At 42.0% G+C, this 22,633-nt stretch overlaps 1 protein-coding gene across 1 annotated transcript in view; it reads right to left on the bottom strand.

Annotated features, from left to right (window-relative positions):
- Window positions 1-22,633, bottom strand: part of LOC142295724 (platelet-activating factor acetylhydrolase-like) — a 112,497-nt gene that overhangs the window by 11,522 nt on the left and 78,342 nt on the right. Inside the window, exons 5-9 of the mRNA XM_075338816.1 lie at window positions 20,688-20,756; window positions 11,050-11,203; window positions 10,702-10,815; window positions 9,013-9,104; window positions 3,109-3,279 (exon numbers count right to left, since the gene is read on the bottom strand). Coding sequence (XP_075194931.1) covers window positions 3,109-3,279; window positions 9,013-9,104; window positions 10,702-10,815; window positions 11,050-11,203; window positions 20,688-20,756 — 600 coding nt within the window. The remainder of the gene's footprint in view (window positions 1-3,108; window positions 3,280-9,012; window positions 9,105-10,701; window positions 10,816-11,049; window positions 11,204-20,687; window positions 20,757-22,633) is intronic.

The raw sequence follows: 22,633 nt of genomic DNA, 5'->3' as shown, positions 1-22,633 counted from the left end.
TGGACTCGGAAAGAGTCCACCCTTCAGATCAATGTTCTGGAGATCAGAGCAGTCTATCTGGCCCTACAAGCCTTCCAACAGTGGCTGGAAGGCAAGCAGATCCGAATTCAGTCGGACAACTCCACAGCGGTGGCATACATCAACCACCAAGGGGGAACACGCAGTCGGCAAGCCTTCCAGGAAGTCCGGCGGATTCTGACGTGGGTGGAAGACACGGCATCCACCATATCCGCCGTTCACATCCCAGGCGTAGAAAACTGGGAAGCAGACTTTCTCAGTCGCCAGGGCATGGACGCAGGGGAATGGTCCCTTCACCCGGACGTGTTTCAGGAGATCTGTCGCCGCTGGGGGATGCCGGACGTCGACCTGATGGCGTCACGGCACAACAACAAGGTCCCGGTTTTCATGGCACGGTCTCACGATCACCGAGCTCTGGCGGCAGACGCCTTAGTTCAAGATTGGTCGCAGTTCCGACTACCGTATGTGTTCCCACCTCTGGCATTGTTGCCCAGAGTGCTCCGCAAAATCAGGTCCGACTGCCGCCGCGCCATTCTCGTCGCTCCAGACTGGCCAAGGAGGTCGTGGTACCCGGATCTGTGGCACCTCACGGTAGGCCATCCGTGGGCACTACCAGACCGTCCAGACTTGCTGTCTCAAGGGCCGTTTTTCCATCTGAATTCTGCGGCCCTGAACCTGACTGTGTGGCCATTGAGTCCTGGATCCTAGCGGCCTCAGGTTTATCTCATGAAGTGGTTGCCACCATGAGACAGGCTAGGAAACCATCCTCCGCCAAGATCTACCACAGGACGTGGAGGATATTCCTATCTTGGTGCTCGGCTCAGGGAGTTTCTCCCTGGCCTTTTGCATTGCCTACTTTTCTTTCCTTCCTGCAGTCTGGGTTGGAAAAAGGTTTGTCGCTTGGCTCACTTAAGGGTCAAGTCTCCGCGCTATCCGTATTTTTTCAGAAACGCCTGGCGCGACTTCCTCAGGTACGCACGTTCCTGCAAGGGGTTTGTCATATCGTCCCCCCTTACAAGCGGCCATTGGAGCCCTGGGACCTGAACAAGGTTCTAATTGCTCTCCAAAAGCCGCCTTTCGAGCCTATGAAGGAGGTTTCCCTTTCTCGTCTTTCACAGAAAGTGGCCTTTCTAGTGGCGGTCACGTCTCTTCGGAGAGTGTCCGAGCTGGCGGCGTTATCATGCAGATCTCCATTCCTGGTGTTTCACCAGGACAAGGTAGTTCTGCGTCCAATTCCAGAATTTCTTCCCAAGGTGGTATCTTCCTTTCATCTCAATCAAGATATCACTTTACCGTCTTTGTGTCCGCATCCAGTTCACCAATTTGAAAAAGGTTTGCATTTATTGGATCTGGTGAGAGCACTCAGGATCTACATTTCCCGCACGGCGCCTCTGCGCCGCTCGGATGCACTCTTTGTCCTTGTCGCTGGTCAGCGTAAAGGGTCGCAAGCTTCCAAATCCACCCTTGCGCGTTGGATCAAGGAACCAATTCTTCACACCTACCGTTCTGCTGGGCTTCCGATTCCATCAGGACTAAAAGCCCATTCTACCAGAGCCGTGGGTGCGTCCTGGGCATTACGGCACCAGGCTACGGCTCAGCAGGTGTGCCAGGCGGCTACCTGGTCGAGTCTGCACACTTTTACCAAGCATTATCAGGTGCATACCTACGCTTCGGCGGATGCCGGCCTAGGTAGACAAGTCCTTCAGGCGGCGGTGGCTCACCTGTAGGAAAGGGCTGTTTGACGGCCCTATCACGAGGTATTCTTTTACCCACCCAGGGACTGCTTTTGGACGTCCCAATTGTCTGGGTCTCCCAATTAGGAGCGACAAAGAAGGGAATTTTGTTTACTTACCGTAAATTCCTTTTCTTCTAGCTCCAATTGGGAGACCCAGCACCCGCCCTGTTTTTCTTAGGAAATTTGTTTTTTTCGGGTGCACATGTTGTTCATGTTGAACAGTTCAGTTCTCCGAGGTTGTTTCTCGGGTTGAATTTGTATTTAAAACAGTTATTGGCTTTCCTCCTTCTTGCTTTTGCACTAAAACTGAGGAGCCCGTGATCCCACGGGGGGGTGTATAGCCAGAAGGGGAGGGGCCTTACACTTTTAAGTGTAGTACTTTGTGTGGCCTCCGGAGGCAGTAGCTATACACCCAATTGTCTGGGTCTCCCAATTGGAGCTAGAAGAAAAGGAATTTACGGTAAGTAAACAAAATTCCCTTCTTTATATATATATATATATATATATATATATATATATATATATATATATATATATATATATATATATATATATATATATATATATATATATATATATATATACAAAAAAGTGCAGGTTTGTTATAATCAAGCAAGAATGTTCAAAATAGTGATCCAAAAGTATATAGAAAAAAAGCATGGAATCAATAATGTGATTTTGTCCTGCAAGGAAATGCGGCCCCCCTCAATTTTTTTTTCTATATGCGGCCCTTTCACCCAGCTGAGTTTGAGACCCCTGCCGTAGACACTGGCACAAGTAGACCTATTAAAATCAATGGGCTTGTGTGCATGTCCATGTTTTGACACGATCCGTGTGTCCATGTGCTCCATACGGCGATATGTTAGTTTCCTGCCGCCAGCATGGATTTCACACTGATGTGACATCAGTGTGACATGCACCAAAGGAAACACATGACTGAAAAATAAATATGTTTTTATACGTACCTGTATCTGGTGGTGCTATCTCCTTCGCTGCTGTTACATTTGCTTCCGGGCCCACTCATTATGCTCATGAATATTAACGGCATTGACTGCAGACCTGGAAGTAAGTGAGACAGTAGCGCCGGAGACAGGTAAGTATACAAGTTCGTGCTGTATGTGTGCTATCCGGATGTCACATGGATAGCACACACTAACACATGGACGGACATACGTACATACACCACGAACCGTGCAAAACGTTTGTTTTTTGCATGGACGTGTGCAGGGGGCCTTCTATGAATGTACTGCTAAAATACATGTCAAGATGTCATTCATAATGAAGAGTCCATTTCTTGTATACCCAAAATGCACATATTACAGACAGACCCTAGACTAGGACGGCTGAGCACTTACTTGATTGTGATCATCTTCCTTTCTACGCTGGTGGAATCCAACTTCTTCATGAGTATAATATTATTCACCCACTGGAACTTCTCAGAGTTGATGAATAAAATAGGTTGATGGATGGTGGAAAATATCTCATCTCTCAAAGAGAACATCCAGGCATCCAGTGCCACAGCACACCTAACACCAACACAATGTACAGGGGGATATCATATCAGATTCCTCATTCAGCGCAGGTATTCTGCCCCCTATGAGGAATGTACCTCATACAATACTGCCCCTATATACAGTTCCAAACAAAAGTTTGAACATACCTATTTATCCAAATGCTTTCCTAGTTTGTTTTGGAAATGTTTACATTGTAGATTCAGACTGAAGACAGCAAAACCCAGAACACAGAGAAACACATGAAAGAAACCAGAATGCGTTCTAAACCTTAGATTCTGCACTGTACCCCTCTACTACTCTGATGGAAATATTACACACCCTTGGCAACTAAATCAGGTTGTCACCTGGAATGGCTTTCAGTGAAAAGGTAAGACTCATCAAGAGTTCATTTGTGGTATTACTGGCCGTTAGAAAATGTTTGCGACCATCAAGTGTGTTTTACAGAGAGTGTTGGTACACAAGTCCATAGAGGGCGGATGCAGATTCCATAAGTGTTCTAAGCCAAAATAGGGCAAAAATTACTCAACTAAGTAAAGAGAGATGATAGTCTACTATAACATTAAGAAATGAAGATTAGTAAATACCGAAAAATTTATAGCATGTTGGCTGTATGTTCAACTGCACTCAGTAAAAACATCAATCGTTATGATGAAACAGGCTCTTATGAGGACTACAGGAGAGAAAGACCAAGAATTGCTGCAGAGGATAAGTTCATCAGAGTATCCTGCCTCAAAAAAAAATTGCTCAACTTTCTAGAGGACACCACGAGAAGCAGAACTTTATGGTCAGTTTGCTGAAAAAATAGCCACTACTGAAGACCATAAAAAGAGAAATTTTGGCCAAGCATCACAAGGAATGGACATTAGATAAGTGAAAACCTGTACTGTGGTCTAATAAATTAAAATATTAGATTTTTTTTTACCAACTGCCATGTCTTGAAAATGTGAGTTAATGTTTTCTACTGTTTCTACTTATGTGGTGTCCACCATGAAGCATGGCAGTGCTGGAGGAGCATAAACATCACCAGTGGGACAAAGGCAGCCCCAGGGGGGCACGAACAGCAGTGGGGGTTACACAGCACTGAAGGGGTACACAGAAATTGGGTAAACACAGAACTGGAGGGTGGCACAAAGTACTAGGGGGTACACACAGTTCTAGGGGGTACACATAATTGGGGGCTGGGGGAGACAGCAATGGGTTGTGGACTTACAGTACTGGGGAAGAGGAATCACAGGGCCAGGAGGCATGTACATCAGGGACACGGGTAAAACTGCTGCTAATCTTCTGTGACAGGAGCGCAGCGCATCTCGTGCTACATACTCGGCCCACAAGGTAAGCCCTGAGCACGTTGGTACAAACCAGCGTGGAGAAGTTACAGTATGCATACGCAGAGAGCGTGCGCATGATCGCATCACTCATTGAGATTTAATGGGCCGGTAGCCGGCAAAAGCACGGTTGTCACCTGACCACTGCAGTTCTCCGGGCTATGCCAGGTGGCCGCAGAAAAAAAGTCTTTGTCCCGCAGGCCCGAGGTTCCCCACCCCTGCCTTAAAGGAAGCCATTCAAGATGATGGCTTGATGAAGCTGCTTGAAAGAATGCCAAAGAGGTGTAAAGCTGTCATCACAGTAAAAGGGGGGTATATTAAGTAATCTAAGGTTAAACTCGTATTTCAGTTTAGTTTCATACATATATTTCTTTGTAGTATTTTTGCCTTCATTCGGAATCTACAAAGTGCACATTCCAAAAAGAACAAGAAAAACCTCTGTATGAATAGGTGTGACCAAAGAATTGATCAGTACTATCTAAGAATATAACTACAAATACTCCACTGTTTAACTACAATACTGCCTCCTATGTACAAGAATATAACTACTATAATACTACCTCCTATGTACAAGCATATAACTACTATAATACTGCCCCTTTGTACAAGAATATAACTACTATAATACTGCTATGTACAAGAATATAACCACTATAATACTGCTCCTATGTACAAGAATATAACTACTATAATACTGCCCCTTTGTACAAGAATATAACTACTATAATACTGCCCCTATGTACAAGAATATACGTAACTACTATAATACTACCTCCTATGTACAAGCATATAACTACTATAATACTGCCCCTATGTACAAGAATATAGCTACTATAATACTGCCCCCTATGTACAAGAATATATCTACTATAATACTGCTCCTATGTACAAAAATATAACTACTATAATACTGCCCCTATGTACAAGAATATCACTACTATAATACTGTCCCCTATGTACAAGAATATAACTACTATAATACTGCCCCTATATACAAGAATATAACTACTATACTACTGCTCCTATATACAAGCATATAACTACTATAATACTGCCCCTATGTACAAGAATATAACTACTATAATACTGCCCCTATGTTCAAGAATATAACTACTATAATACTGCCCCCTATGTACAAGAATATAACTACTATATCACTGCTCCTACATACAAGAATATAATTGCTATAATACTGCTCCTATGTACAAGAATATAACAAATATATTAAGTGCACATTCAAAAAAGAACAAGAAAAACCTCTGCATGAACAGGTGTGACCGAAGATTTGATCAGTACTGTACAAGAATAAAAGTACAAATACTCCTCTGTTTAACTACAATACTGCCTCCTATGTACAAGAGTATAACTACTATAATACTTCCCCCTATGTACAGGAATATAACTACTATAATACTGTCCCTATATACAAGCATATAACTACTATAATACTGCCCCCCATGTACAATAATATAGCTACTATAATACTGCCCCTATATACAAGAATATAACAACTATAATACTGCCCCCTATGTACAAGAATATAACTACTATAATACTGCCCCTATATAAAAGAATATAACTACTATAATACTGCCCTCTATGTACAAGAATATAACTACTATAATACTGTTCCTATATCCAAGCATATAACTACTATAATACTGCCCCCCTATGTACAAGAATATACCTACTATAATACTGCCCTTATGTACAAGAATATAGCTACTACAATACTGCTCATATGTACAAGAATATAACTACTATATCACTGCTCCTACATACAAGAATATAACTACTATAATACTGCTCCTATGTACTAGAATATAACTACTATAATACTGCCTCCTATGTGCAAGAATATAACTACTATAATACTGCTCCTATGTACTAGAATATAACTACTATAATACTGCCTCCTATGTACAAGAATATATCTACTATAATACTGCTCCTATGTACTAGAATATAACTACTATAATACTGCTCCTATGTACTAGAATATAACTACTATAATACTGCCTCCTATGTGCAAGAATATAACTACTATAATACTGCTCCTATGTACTAGAATATAACTACTATAATACTGCCTCCTATGTACAAGAATATATCTACTATAATACTGCTCCTATGTACTAGAATATAACTACTATAATACTGCCTCCTATGTACAAGAATATAACTACTATAATACTGCTCCTATGTACAAGAATATAACTACTATAATACTGTTCCTATTACAAGAATATAAGTACAATAATACTGCTCCTATGTACAAGAATATAACTACTATAATACTGCCCCTATATACAAGAATATAACTACTATAATACTGCCCCTATATACAAGAATATAACTACTATAATACTGCTCCTGTGTACAAGAATATCACTACTATAATACTGCTCCTATGTACAAGAATATAACTTCAATAATACTGCTCCTATGTACTAGAATATAACTACTATAATACTGCTCCTATGTACAAGAATATAACTACTATAATACTGCCTCCTATGTACAAGAATATAACTACTATAATACTGCTCCTGTGTACAAGAATATCACTACTATAATACTGCTCCTATGTACAAGAATATAACTACAATAATACTGCTCCTATGTACTAGAATATAACTACTATAATACTGCCTCCTATGTACAAGAATATAACTACAATAATACTGCTCCTATGTACAAGAATATAACTACTATAATACTGCCCCTATATACAAGAATATAACTACTATAATACTGCCCCTATATACAAGAATATAATTACTATAATACTGCCCTTATATACAAGAATATAGCTACTATAATACTGCCCCTATGTACAAGAATATCACTACTATAATACTGCTCCTATGTACAAGAATATAACTACTATAATACTGCCCCTATATACAAGAATATAACTACTATAATACTGCTCCTGTGTACAAGAATATCACTACTATAATACTGCCCCTATATACAAGAATATAACTACTATAATACTGCTCCTATGTACAAGAATATAACTACTATAATACTGCCCCATATGTACAAGAATATAACTACTATAATACCGCCCCCTATGTACAAGAATATAACTACTATAATACTGCTCCTATGTACAAGAAAATAACTACTATAATACTGCCCTTATATGCAAGAATATAACTACTATAATACTGCCCATATGTACAAGAATATAACTACTATAATACTGCCCCTTATGTAGAATATAACTACAATAATACTGCCCCTATGTACAAGAATATAACTACTATAATACTGCCCCCTATGTAGAAGAATATAACTACAATAATACTGCCCCCTATGTACAAGAATATAACTACTATAATACTTCTCATATGTACAAGAATATAACTACTATAATACTGCCTCTATGTACAAGAATATAACTACTATAATATGGCTCCTATGTACAAACATATAATTACTATAATACTGCCTCTATGTATAAAAATATAACTACTATAATACTGCCCCCTATGTACAAGAATATAACTACTATAATACTGCCCCCTATGTACAAGAATATAACTACTATAATACTGCCCCTTATGTAGAATATAACTACAATAATACTGCCCCTATGTACAAGAATATAACTACTATAATACTGCCCCCTATGTAGAAGAATATAACTACAATAATACTGCCCCCTATGTACAAGAATATAACTACTATAATACTTCTCATATGTACAAGAATATAACTACTATAATACTGCCCCTATATACAAGAATATAACTACTATAATACTGCCCCTATATACAAGAATATAATTACTATAATACTGCCCTTATATACAAGAATATAGCTACTATAATACTGCCCCTATGTACAAGAATATCACTACTATAATACTGCTCCTATGTACAAGAATATAACTACTATAATACTGCCCCTATATACAAGAATATAACTACTATAATACTGCCCCTATGTACAAGAATATAACTACTATAATACTGCCCCCTATGTAGAAGAATATAACTACAATAATACTGCCCCCTATGTACAAGAATATAACTACTATAATACTTCTCATATGTACAAGAATATAACTACTATAATACTTCTCATATGTACAAGAATATAACTACTATAATACTGCCTCTATGTACAAGAATATAACTACTATAATATGGCTCCTATGTACAAACATATAATTACTATAATACTGCCTCTATGTATAAAAATATAACTACTATAATACTGCCCCCTATGTACAAGAATATAACTACTATAATACTGCCCCCTATGTACAAGAATATAACTACTATAATACTGCTCCTAGGTACAAGCCTCCCTCCCAGGTAGAAGAGTTTAACTATGATTGTATATGTGAGATTTAATTAATTTTGGTGAATTATACATGATTTTTCCTCTTTACATAAATCCTTACCTAAACCGTGTATCTCTACCGAGAGCCTTGATTGCAGTCGCTCCCCCAAACGAATGTCCGGCAGCTGCCACTTTTTGAACATCAATAGAATCCTAAAATAAGATAGACGGGTAAGAGAACATAAAATATACACAGAGGAAAATATGGGAGAGAACAGACCTATAGAAAAATTCAAGTAGATCATGATGCTGAAAACTAAAATTGTCAAATGAAACCTCTTTCCACCAAGATAAGTGCCTCCGGTTATGATGTGTCACTACCCCTCACCAGATATAACATCCTCATGAAATAGAGAGCATAAATACATGTTGCATTAAAACCAATAATTCATGTTATTTCAGTGTCAATTTCCATGTGAGTGGTTACCTGTTATGTTTGGGGGGGCGCCACACTCTCCCCCCAACAGTTATATGAGTGAATGGGAATGTATTGCTTCACACTGTGAATTGTTCTATCTCCAAGAAATGCAATTACAATCAAAATTAATCACCCACCATTGGAAATTACGGTATGTTTCTATGAGAATTTACAAACTTTCTGCCCTTCACAATTAAACAATAAAACAAGAAGAAAGTAACTCGCTCAACAGAATTAATATAACAGGTGCTTTCTCCAAACTCACCACAAAGTGCCGATGTTACTGATTACTGTAGTCTCAGAATTATTCACCCATTCATAAGCGTCTTTAGTGCTTAGTTGAGCCCCTCTGCCTGTTATGACCTGCGGCAAACATGATGCATGGCCAGACACTGGCTCCTCACAGCGTCTCTAGGTCACTAATATTCTTGGATTTGCTGCTGCAACCTTCTTCAAATCCAACCAAAATATTTTGAAGGATAGAGGTGGCTCAGTGATGTGATGCTTACAGTGAAGCATGGCGGTGGTTCAGTGATGCCTACAGTCAAATATAGCGGTGGCTCAGTGATGTCTACTGAGATGTATAGCTGTGTCTCAGTGCTTTGATGTCTACAGTGAAGCATGGTGGTGGCTTGCTGATGCCTACAGTCAAGTATAGTGATGGCTTACTAATGTTATATCTACAGGGAAGCATGACGGTGGCTCAGTGATGCTTACAGTGAAGCATGATGGTGGCTCAGTGAGATGATAACAGTGAAGCATGGCGGTGGCTCAGTGATTTGATGTCTACAGTGCAGCATGGTAGTGACTCAGTGATGCCTACAGTCAAGTATAGTGGTGGCTCAGTGATGTGATGTCTACACAGTGAAGTATGGTGGTGGCTCAGTGATGCCTATAGTTAAGTATAGTGGTGGTTCAGTGATGTGATGTCTACAGTGAAGAATGATGGTAGCTCAGTGATGCCTACAGTGAAGAATAGTGGTAGCTCAGTGATGTGATGTCTACAGTGAAGAATGATGGTAGCTCAGTGATGCCTACAGTGAAGAATAGTGGTAGCTCAGTGATATGATGTCTACAGTGAAGAATGATGGTAGCTCAGTGATGCCTACAGCGAAGAATACTGGCAGCTCAGTGATTTGATGTCTACAGTGAAGCATGGCGGTGGCTCAGTAATGCTTACAGTTAAATGTGTAGCTCGGTTATGCTTTTTGGCTGCTTTGCTACCTTTGGCAATGGAAATCTGCAGTGTGTGGAGGACAGGATAGATTTAAGTAAGTATCAGGAAATAGTAGGAAAAATCGTCCTTCCAGAATGTGCTCTTTCTGTGCTCACCTTTAATAACGTCCAGTTAAAGTTGGACGGTAATACATTAGAGACTGGTTTCCCATTATTGATGTCAAGCATCAGGTCTAAGGCTCGTAAACATTCATCTGCTCTCTTTTGGACCTACAGGAAAAGAAAAGAGAAATTATATGCTGGAAGCCCACCCATGGAGGAAACTAGCAGAGATCCACTGAGTAATGACGTTTGTTAGATTTCCATCATTGTATTCATCAGTTACCTTTGGCGATTCTTTGGTAAAATCACCAATGGAGGTTCTGAATGAACGTCCACCGCAGATGTGCACAAAATTTGAACAGACCAAAATGGTTATTTGACTGATACAGGAGGCCCCAGTACCTGTTCAAATCGAAAAGAAAACTTGTCTGCGCCTGGTTTTGGAGACTTTCCGTACAGCCAGACCTCCTCCAAGGGTTCTCGCACCTCGTCCTCCTGACAGCCATCAGCGGAGGAACGCTCTCGGAAATAAAATGTGGCAGACGCAGATTCATCTCTGTCAGACGCAAACAACATAAAAGAGATCTTAGCGAGGACTCATAGGGGCTGAAATGTCACACCCCTGACATATCCGCTCAAAAAAAGTTTTTGCATTCAGATTTCTATGTTGAATTGCAGCAGATTTCAACCTCAGAAATCTCCTAGGAAATCACTGCACATTTTACAAAGACCATAAGATTATAATCAATTTTTATACAGAAAAATGGTATTTTCTCAACTATACAAGCAGTACTTGGCAGATTACAACCCCTGGCCAAAATGATGGACTCACCTCGCTCTGAGGATGTTTATTCAGTTGTTTACTTTTGTTTAAAAAAAAAAAGCAGATCACAGACATGGCACCAAACTACAGTAATTTCAAATGTCAACTTTCTGGCTTTAAGAAAAACTAAAAAATATCATGAAAACATAATGTGCTAGCCAGTAACGGTTACTTTTCAAGAACAAACAGAGAGAAAAATTATGGAATCACTCAATTTTGAAGTAAAAATTATGGAATCACCCTCTAAATTTTCATTCCCATAACTAACACCTGCATCAAATAAGATCTGCTCTTTAGTCTGCATCTAAAAAGGAGTGATCACACCTTGGAGAGCTGTTGCACCAAGTAGACTGACATGAATCATGGCTCCAACACGAGAGATGTCAATTGAAACAAAGGAGAGGATTACAGTATCAAACTTTTATTAAAAGAGTGTAAATCATCATGCAATGTTGCAAAAGATGTTGGTTGTTAACAGCTAAAAAATAATGTGTAAAAATCTGGACCAAATACAAACAACATGGGAAGGTTGTTAAAGGCAAACATACTGGTAGACCAAGGAGACATTAAAGCTTCAAGACAGGAACTTAAAGCAATATCTCTCCAAAACAGGAAATGCACAACAAGACAAATGAGAAACAAATGAGAGGAAACTGGAGTCAATGTCTGTGACCGAACTGTAAGAAACCACCTAAAGGAAATGGGATTTACATACAGAAGAGGTAAACAATATAAAGATGACTGCCTGAAGAGAACATGTAAATTTCCACAGTCATTCATGATATGGGGCTGCATGTCAGGTAAAGGCACTGGGAAAATGGCTATCATTACATCTTCAATAAATGCCTAAGTTTACATTGACATTTTGGACACTTTTCTTATCCCATCAATTGAAAGGATGTTTGGGGGTGATGAAATCATTTGTCAAGATGATAATGCATCCTGCCATAGAGCAAAAAATGTGAAAACATTCCTTGAAAGAAGACACATACGGTCAATACGGTCAATAGCATGGCCTGCAAATAGTCCGGATCTCAATCCAATTGCAAATCTTTAGTGGAAGTTGAAGAAAATAGTCCATGACAAGGCTCCAACCTGCAAAGCTGATCTGGCAACAGCAATCAGAGAAAGTTGGAGCCAGATTTATGAAGAGCACTGTTCGTCACTCATTAAGTCCATACCTCAGAGACTGCAAGCTGTTATAAAAGCCAGAGGTGGTGCAACAAAAACTGGTGATGTATTAGAGTGTTTTTTTCTTTGTTTGTTTTTCATGATTCTATAATTTTTACCTCAGAATTAAGTGATTCCATAATTATTCCCTCTTTTTGGTCTTGAAAAGTAATCGTTACCGGCAAGCACATTATATTTTCATGATATTTTTTTTAGTGTTTCTTAAAGCCAGAAAGTTGATATTACAAATTACTTTAGTTTTGTGCCATGTCTGTGATCTGCTTTTTTTAACCAAAAGTAAACAACTGAATGAACATCCTCAAAGCCAGGTGAGTCCATAATTTTTGCCATGGGTTGTATATTCAACTGTTAGGCCATCGCTCATTTTAGGCCTCGCTCCCACTTGTAATTAATACGTGCGAGTGCAATCTGATAAAACATCGGATTGCATTTGCACCAATGTTAAACAATTTGGAAGTTTAGCTGTGTATATCAGATCAGACGCACACTCACAAGTCTAAAGGCCATGTCTCACTAAGCGACATCACTAGCGACATCGCTGCTGAGTCATAGTTTTTGTGATGCAACAGCGATCTTGCTAGCGATGTTGCTGTGTGTGACATCCAGCAACGACCTGGCCCCTGCTGTGAGGTCGCCGGTCGTTGCTGAATGTCCTGGACCATTTTTTGGTTGTTGCTCTCCCGCTGTGAAGCACACATCGCTGTGTTTGACAGCGAGAGAGCAACGATCTGAATGTGCAGGGAGCCGGCTTCTGACAGCTGCGGACGCTGGTAACCACGGTAAACATCGGGTAACCAAGCGAAGTGCTTTGCTTGGTTACCCGATATTTACCTTGGTTACTAGCGTCCGCCGCTCTCAGGCTGCCAGTGCCGGCTCCCTGCACGCGTAGCCAGAGTTCACATCGGGTAACTATAAGCAAAGCGGTTTGCTTATTAACCCGATGTGTACTCTGGCTACGAGTGCAGGGAGCCAGCGCTAAGCGGTGTGCGCTGGTAACCAAGGTAAATATCGGGTAACCAAGTGAAGCATTTTGCTTGGTTACCCGATATTTACCTTAGGTACCAAGCGCAGCATCGCTTCCACGCGTCGCTGCTGGCTGGTTGGCTGGTCACTGGTTGCTGGTGAGATCTGCCTGTTTGACAGCTCACCAGCAACCCGTGTAGCGACGCTCCAGCGATCTCTGCCAGGTCAGGTTGCTGGTGGGATCGCTGGAGCGTCGCTTAGTGTGACGGTACCTTAAGGGTGTGTGAAACATCGGACTCCACTCTGATGACGTCCGTCTGTAGTCAGATATACACATATAAGCAGCAGAGAAGACAGGACTTTCCTAAGATAGCAACAAAGACTATCTAAAGCTTAGAGAGTTAACGGATTTATTAGAGGAGTTATGTGTGTCAAAGGCAGATGGAAATCTAGTGGAATTGACATTCTTTGACACCTCGAGAGGTGTGGACTCCATAGTTCAAAAGCTCCTGTATAACTTACAAGAAAAGTGGGTTACACATGGTTCTAGGTATAAGCAGACTTACAATGTACTAATTCCCCCATTTAATGTATTTATAGATTTTGTATCTGAGCAAGCAAGAATTAGAAATGACCCTAGCTTTGATTTTACATTACATTACAAAACCTCTGTCAGAATGCCTCACAGAGCAATGGATGAGGTCCACAAAACTAAGGGGTACTTTGCACGTTGCGACATCGCTACTGCTATATCGTAGGGGTCAAATCGAAAGTGACGCACATCCGGCGCCAGTAACGACGTCGCAACGTGTAAAGCCTAGATGCGCCGATAAACGATCGCAAAAACGTCGTAAATCGGTGATCTGTGTAGTGTCGGTCATTTCCATAATGACGCACCGATAGGAGATACGATGTTGTTCCTCGTTCCTGTGGCAGCACACATCGCTGTGTGTGAAGCCGCAGGAGCGAGGAACATCTCCTTACCTGCCTCCACCGGCAATGCGAAAGAAAGGAGGTGGGCCCGATGTTTACGTCCCGCTCATCTCCGCCCCTCTGTTTCTATTGGCCGCCTGCCGTGTGACGTCGCTGTGACGCCGCATGACCCGCCCCCTTAGGAAGGAGGCGGGTCGCCGGCCAGAGCGACGTTGCAGGGCAGGTAAGTGCGTGTGAAGCTGCCGTAGCGATAATGTTCGCTTCGGCAGCTATCACAAGATATCGCAACTGCGACAGGGGCGGGTACAATCACGCTCGGCATCACTAGCATCGGCTAGCGATGTCGCAGCATGCAAAGCACCCCTAAGAGTCGTTTCCATGAAGGAGGAGACAAATCTAAAGATCCGAGCAGTGTCCGTTACACAAGAAGCCACACTCCTGAGAAAAAGTCACTAGAAAATCGCAAAACTTTCCTTAAAGAGAACCACGTCTGCTACAAATGCTACTATTCAACATCGCACTTCGCTAGGGACTGTGAGGTTAGTGCAAAATGTGCTAAATGTGACAGCTCTGAACACAACACAACTCTACACCCTGGACCACCATCGGAGATTCTGCCCCAATTCCAAGAGCATAGCAGGGAGATGCAGGACACAAATACTGACACTCCAGCATTTACTTCTAAATGAATGAAAGTTTGTGGAGAACTTAGAGGAGGCAAATCAGCTTTAAAATCTTCCTAGTGAAAGTTTATCCAGCAGATGAAAGGGACAAATCATCAAAGTATACATAATATTGGACAACCAAAGTAACAAGTTGTTAGCAAAGTCTGCCATCTTTGATAGCTTTGACATATGGGGATCCAGTGTCCAAAAATTTGTGTCGGTAGAGACAGCTGATAGGTTGAAGAGGCTCATAGTCGAGCATAAAGATGGCAATTGTGTCTGCCTTTGCCAACTATATTGGAATGCAACCAGATTCCCAACAATAAGTCTGACATACCTACGCCTGAAGCAACATCATATCATTCTCATCTGAAGTGTAAAGCCAGCCTGATCCCGAACCTTGATCCAGAGGCTCAGATAGTCTTGGCTTCTTTGGATAGTCCACAAGGTTAGATAGCAGATCAATTGCCATTACAAGGCTCCATATGCCCATATACTTGACCTAGAATGGGTCATCATATAAGAGGTCTGTTTAGGATGTGCACACAAGTCAATAACCGTTAGTAGCATGCTTACCAGTACGCTGAAGAATGGATGTCCATCTCTCCTCCAACCTTGTGTAAATCACTACGTCATGAAGGGGCTGCCAAACAGCACCAGGTATCGCTGTAAATCATGCCTACGGTGACTGCATCTGAGACAGTGACCAAGTTGACCTTCGATGCACAGTTTTCCAGAAGACAAAAGAATTGTACAGTGATGTTATTTGACTCTTCCTAGAGATAATGGAGCAAGGAAAGGTGGAGGACAAGACCAAGGGCTGGGTTGCACCTCCTCCATGGTCTTCTGCAAGTTTCTCAGGCACAGCCTATGCAGTAAACTCAAGATGAGAGATCATTTCTTTACTTTCATGGAGAAGAGCGCTGGTACCTCTCTCTATTACCCAAAGAAGCCTGGTCAGATCAGGGTAGTATTAGACTCAAGTGCCAAGTATGAAGGCGTTTCATTGAATGATTCTCTGTTATCAGGCCTGGATCTGAACAATGAGCTCTTAGGAGTGCTTCTCCATTTTCGTAGATACTTTATTCCATTCACAGCTGATATCCAACCGATGTTCCATTGCTTTCTCATTAAAGAAGAACCGCTCAAATGACTTGAAGAATTTACATCTTGCCATAGACTCCCCACCAAAGCAGCCGAGCCTTGCTTTACTCTCTGACATAAAAGCTGATACCTTCACCTTCCAAGTCATTGGAGAAGAAAAACTCTTCAGTTGTAGAGTAGTACTGTCAACCGTAAGCAATTTATATGACCCACTGGGATTTGCAGCTACTGTAATTATCAAAGTCAAAGCTACGTTGAGAGACTTCACCAGAGAAGTGTAGAACTGGAATACTCCTCTTTCCATGAAAGAAAAAACTAAGTGGATTGCCTGGAGAAATTTCCTCACAGCCTCATCAAGTCTTCACATAGCATACTCGTATGGATCCGTACCAACTACCAAGATCAAGACACAAATCCTCTGTGTTTTCTCCTACACTTCAATCAAGGCGATTGCTATTGTAGCTTAATTGAAGATGATAGACACCAGCAGACAATGCCGTGTAGGGTTCATCATGAGCAAAGCAAAATTAACACAGCTTTGTAAACTCACCATACCACACCTGGAACTGTGTGCTACTGTGATAGCAGTCGAGGAAGCCAAACTAGTCACTATGACCTGAGGAAAGCAAGGGGATCTTGCTGAAACGCGTTGTGAATTGATAACAAGAGCTTTATCCTTTTAACAATAAAGCCTTATCTTCAAAAGAACATCTAGATTCTGACCCATCACTAGCGCTCAAAGACCGGTTTTCATCACTATTATCCACATTGTCTACTCCCGAAGGGGAATCCGGCAAAGAGCTGCTGAGGATCATAGAATCTATCAGTTCACCTTGATTAATCCAGCGGGAGGATGGAGAGCCGACCTGAAGCTTCAGGATCAAAGGAGTCGGTGAACCAGGAGCTATCAGCGGTAAACCTCCGGCTCCATCCAGCCAAAAAGGATCGGGTAACATCAGTTACCACAGCCCCTCAATTCCAGAGGAACTACACGCTTATCACCGGGTTGTGCGAGGGCGCACAACAAAACCAGGTGAGCAGCTTCTAACTACACAATTTTAACAAAGTATCTCGGGTGCTCCTTAGATTGCGCTATTGATTTTATTTTGACAGTAAACTAGTCACTATGGTAATGAACATAAAGATCAATTACATCACGGTTTACACTGACAGCAAAGATTTATGTGACGAGCCAGAGTTAGGCCACCTGTGTGAAGGTGAACGGTTCTTAATTAATCCAGATATATGGGTCCTATTTGTTAATTCAAGAGAAATTAACCATTGTCTCTTCACAGACTAATTGGCACCTCCTTGTCTGTAAACGTGTATTGCCTCAGCCCTTCTGACTACATAGTTCAGAGGAAAATTATGCAGTCGAATTGATCTTGTGACCAATGAGAGAGCAGCCATCTCCAAACCAATCCTGTAAGACACAATACCCTGAATTGTAAACTGAGAGGTATAAAAGGGCCTTGCTCCTGTCACTTATTCTACATGACCACAGCCAAGGAACTTCGGCTCCAACTGGGGAATCACAGAACTGCACCAAGAGAAGGATTCTCCATAATCTCAGCTGAGTAGCTTTGGTTCCGACTCAGAAAACACAGAACTGCTTCCTAAGCTTGCCACTATCTCTTCTTAGTGTATGCCCGCCAAAAGTGGAGTGCTGCTAGACTGGGATAGTTGGCCCTGGAAGCCCCGAAGTCACAAAGACTCTAATCCCTGGCGGGTCAGCGGAGGCATGGGACTCTGTTGCTTGCACTATCTTATGCTTTTCCTAGGAATTTTCTATATGTGTTTGCTTGTTGGTGAACCAATAAAGTCTTACCAATGTGTCTCAGCCTGTGTTGTCTGAGTAGTGCTTTGCCCACAGGGAAAGACTGTGAGCATTCAGTGGGATGAGCCCTGGTCTGTGTAGTCTTTATAAAGACAGCCAGGCCAGCGGACAAGAGCACCCTCTGACCCTCATGTCTCCACAACATATACTTAGTTACATCTATAACGAGCAAGATTCTTCTAAATCTACGTCAATAACAGGGTGCTCAGAATCAGAAAGTCTACCTCATCAGAACAATGGCAATACGTACCTACACATGTCAACCCTGCAGACCAAGTAAGTATATTCTGATATACTGTTGTGTTATCCCATAGTTTTACCTTTCCTGTCTCACCGCACACCGTACTAACGTGTGTGAGGACACTATAGTCTTGGATTACATGAAGATTCAGCAAGATTTGTGCAAAAAGGATCTGTGGTTAGTTCTCCATGATGTTTGGAACAACCTCCCTGCTGAGTTCCTTCAAAAACCGTCTGCAGGTGACCAAAAAGAAATGATGCTCTTGAAAAGCGAAGGACTTCACATAAAACAATCATTTGATTTAGATTTTTCGTTCTTTCATATTCACTTTCCATTTTCCTAATTAAAAATAAAGTATTAGCACTTCTGTTTTTGAAAGTGTTCTTACTTTGCATTTTTTCCCATATCTGCCTTAAACTTTTGCACAATACTGTATATCAACATTGTATATCCCCAACATTGTCTGCTCTCGTTCCTGATCTGCGAGCTGCTGTATTGTGAAGGTGACCTCCCCAGTTCACACGGCCATGCTTCTGTAACACATGGTAAAGCTGCTGTATTGTGAAGGTGACCTCCCCAGTTCACACGGCCATGCTTCTGTAACACATGGTAAAGCTGCTGTATTGTGAAGGTGACCTCCCTAGTTCACACGGCCATGCTTCTGTAACACATGGTAAAGCTGCTGTATTGTGAAGGTGACCTCCCCAGTTCACACGGCCATGCTTCTGTAACACATGGTAAAGCTGCTGTATTGTGAAGGTGACCTCCCCAGTTCACACGGCCATGCTTCTGTAACACATGGTAAAGCTGCTGTATTGTGAAGGTGACCTCCCTAGTTCACACGGCCATGCTTCTGTAACACATGGTAAAGCTGCTGTATTGTGAAGGTGACCTCCCTAGTTCACACGGCCATGCTTCTGTAACACATGGTAAAGCTGCTGTATTGTGAAGGTGACCTCCCCAGTTCACACGGCCATGGTTCTGTAACACATGGTAAAGCTGCTGTATTGTGAAGGTGACCTCCCCAGTTCACACGGCCATGCTTCTGTAACACATGGTAAAGCTGCTGTATTGTGAAGGTGACCTCCCTAGTTCACACGGCCATGCTTCTGTAACACATGGTAAAGCTGCTGTATTGTGAAGGTGACCTCCCCAGTTCACACGGCCATGCTTCTGTAACACATGGTAAAGCTGCTGTATTGTGAAGGTGACCTCCCTAGTTCACACGGCCATGCTTCTGTAACACATGGTAAAGCTGCTGTATTGTGAAGGTGACCTCCCTAGTTCACACGGCCATGCTTCTGTAACACATGGTAAAGCTGCTGTATTGTGAAGGTGACCTCCCCAGTTCACACGGCCATGGTTCTGTAACACATGGTAAAGCTGCTGTATTGTGAAGGTGACCTCCCCAGTTCACACGGCCATGCTTCTGTAACACATGGTAAAGCTGCTGTATTGTGAAGGTGACCTCCCTAGTTCACACGGCCATGCTTCTGTAACACATGGTAAAGCTGCTGTATTGTGAAGGTGACCTCCCCAGTTCACACGGCCATGCTTCTGTAACACATGGTAAAGCTGCTGTATTGTGAAGGTGACCTCCCTAGTTCACACGGCCATGCTTCTGTAACACATGGTAAAGCTGCTGTATTGTGAAGGTGACCTCCCTAGTTCACACGGCCATGCTTCTGTAACACATGGTAAAGCTGCTGTATTGTGAAGGTGACCTCCCCAGTTCACACGGCCATGCTTCTGTAACACATGGTAAAGCTGCTGTATTGTGAAGGTGACCTCCCCAGTTCACACGGCCATGCTCCTGTAACACATGGTAAAGCTGCTGTATTGTGAAGGTGACCTCCCCAGTTCACACGGCCATGCTTCTGTAACACATGGTAAAGCTGCTGTATTGTGAAGGTGACCTCCCCAGTTCACACGGCCATGCTTCTGTAACACATGGTAAAGCTGCTGTATTGTGAAGGTGACCTCCCTAGTTCACACGGCCATGCTTCTGTAACACATGGTGAAGGTGCTACAACTTCTAATTTACTGGAGAACATTCAAGAAAGATGTTCCCACAGTGACCACTAGAGAGCCAAAACCTCTCTGTAATACCCAGTAAAAAACCTTCGAACTTTTCCTTTGGGAATAGTTTGTAAAGTTCACAAGTAAAAATGTGTGTCCTGGGGAACAAGCAGATGAGAAGAGGATAGGAGCTAACAGCAAACAGCAGATCTGCCTGTAGAGTGCCAGCCAGGAATATAATGAACTGTGTGGCGCCATAATTACCTGTGCTCCACTGCGGCAACTACAAATCCCTGTGAGGCCAGCCCAATGCAGATGGCAGAGTACAATGTCCTGCGGAGATAAAGAACATACAATGAAGAAAGTAACTCTCAGCCAAGGTGAACACCAATAGGATACAGTTCTGAATAAAGACACATCTGCAGGTTTTTCCCTCCGCTCTCTATAAAGACACATCTGCAGGTTTTTCCCTCCGCTCTCTATAAAGACACATCTGCAGGTTTTTCCCTTCGCTCTCTATAAAGACACATCTGCAGGTTTTTCCCTCCACTCTCAATAAAGACACATCTGCAGGTTTTTCATGAAAATCAGAAGAAACCTTTCCTGTTTAGGTCAATTAGGAACCAAAATTATTTATATTTGCCAAATACCAGAATAATGAGAGAGCGAATATTTAAAGGCATTTTTATTACTTTCTACATAGTCAAAAGTTTACATACATTTCATTAGCATTTGGCACCATTGTCCTTAAACTGCATGACTTGGGTGAAATATTTTGGATCTCCTTCCACAAGCTTCTCACAATAGTTGGTAGGAATTTGGGCCCATTCCTCCTCACAGAACTGGTGTAACTGAGCCATGTTTGTAGGTCGTCTTGCTCGCACTGGCATTTTCAGCTTTGCCCATAAATTTTCAATAGGATTGAGATCAGGACTTTGTGATGGCCACTCCAAAACATTGACTTTGTTATCCTTAAGGCACTTTGTAACCAGTTTGGCAGTAGCTTCAGGTCATTGTCCATTTGGAAGACTCATTTATGTTCAAGCTTTAAATTCCTGGCTGGTGTCTTGACTCTTTAGATGTTCTTCAGTATTGCCACATAATCTTCTTTCCTCATGATGCCGTCTATTTTGTGAAGTGCACCAGTCCCTCCTGCAGCAAAACAACCTCACTACATCATACTGCCATACCCGTGTTTCACAGTGGATATACTGTTCTTATGCTTCAAAGCTTCTTCCTTTTTCCTCCAAACGTAACGATGGTCATTATGGCCAAACAGTTCAATTCTAATTTTGTCAGACCACAGGACATGTCTCCAAAAATAAAAGTCTTTGTTCCTGTGTGCATTTGCAAACCTTAATCTGGCTAATTTTTTTGTTTCTTTTAGAGTAATGGCTTCTTCCTGGCAGAGTGGCCTTTCAGCCCAAGTTGATACAGTTTTCGTTTCACTGTGGATAATGACACAATCTTACCAGCTTCCGCCAGCATCTTCACAAGGTGTTTTGCTTTTGTTCTTGAGTTGATATGCACATGTCTGACCAAAGCATGTTCATCTCTGGTACACAGAACCCGTCTCCTTCCTGAGTGGTATGATGGCTGGACATTCCCATCTTGTTTGTACTTGCATATAATTGTTTGTACAGATGAACAAGGCACCTTTAGGTAATTGTACCCAAGGATGAACCAGAATTGTGCAAGTCCACAATTCTCTACCTGAGATCTTGGCTGATTTCTTTTGACTTTCCCATGATGCTACACAAAGAAGCAGTGTGTTTCAGGTGTGCATTAAAATACATCCACAGGTGTGTCTCTAATTAACTCAGATGTTGCCAATAAACCTATCAGAAGCTTCCAAAGACATGACATTATCATATGGGCGGTCCCATATTATTTTAAAGCATAGTACTCTTAGGGGTACTTTGTACGCTGCGACATCGCTAGCTCATGCTAGCAATGCCGAGCGCGATAGTACCCGCCCCCGTCGCACATGCGATATCTGGTGATAGCTGCCACAGCGAACATTATTGCTACGGCAGCTTCACATGCACTTACCTGTCCTGCGATGTCGCTCTGGCCGGCAACCCGCCTCCTTCCTAAGGGGGCGGGTCGTGCGGCGTCATAGCGACGTTACATGGCAGGCGGCCAATAGAAGCGTAGGGGCGGAGATGAGCGGGATGTAAACATCCCGCCCACCTCCTTCCTTCCGCATT

Source organism: Anomaloglossus baeobatrachus, chromosome 3, assembly GCF_048569485.1.
Source record: "Anomaloglossus baeobatrachus isolate aAnoBae1 chromosome 3, aAnoBae1.hap1, whole genome shotgun sequence".
Lineage (NCBI taxonomy): Eukaryota > Metazoa > Chordata > Amphibia > Anura > Aromobatidae > Anomaloglossus > Anomaloglossus baeobatrachus.
Note: the sequence above shows the minus strand (reverse complement) of the source record. Positions and strands in the feature narration are given on the sequence as shown.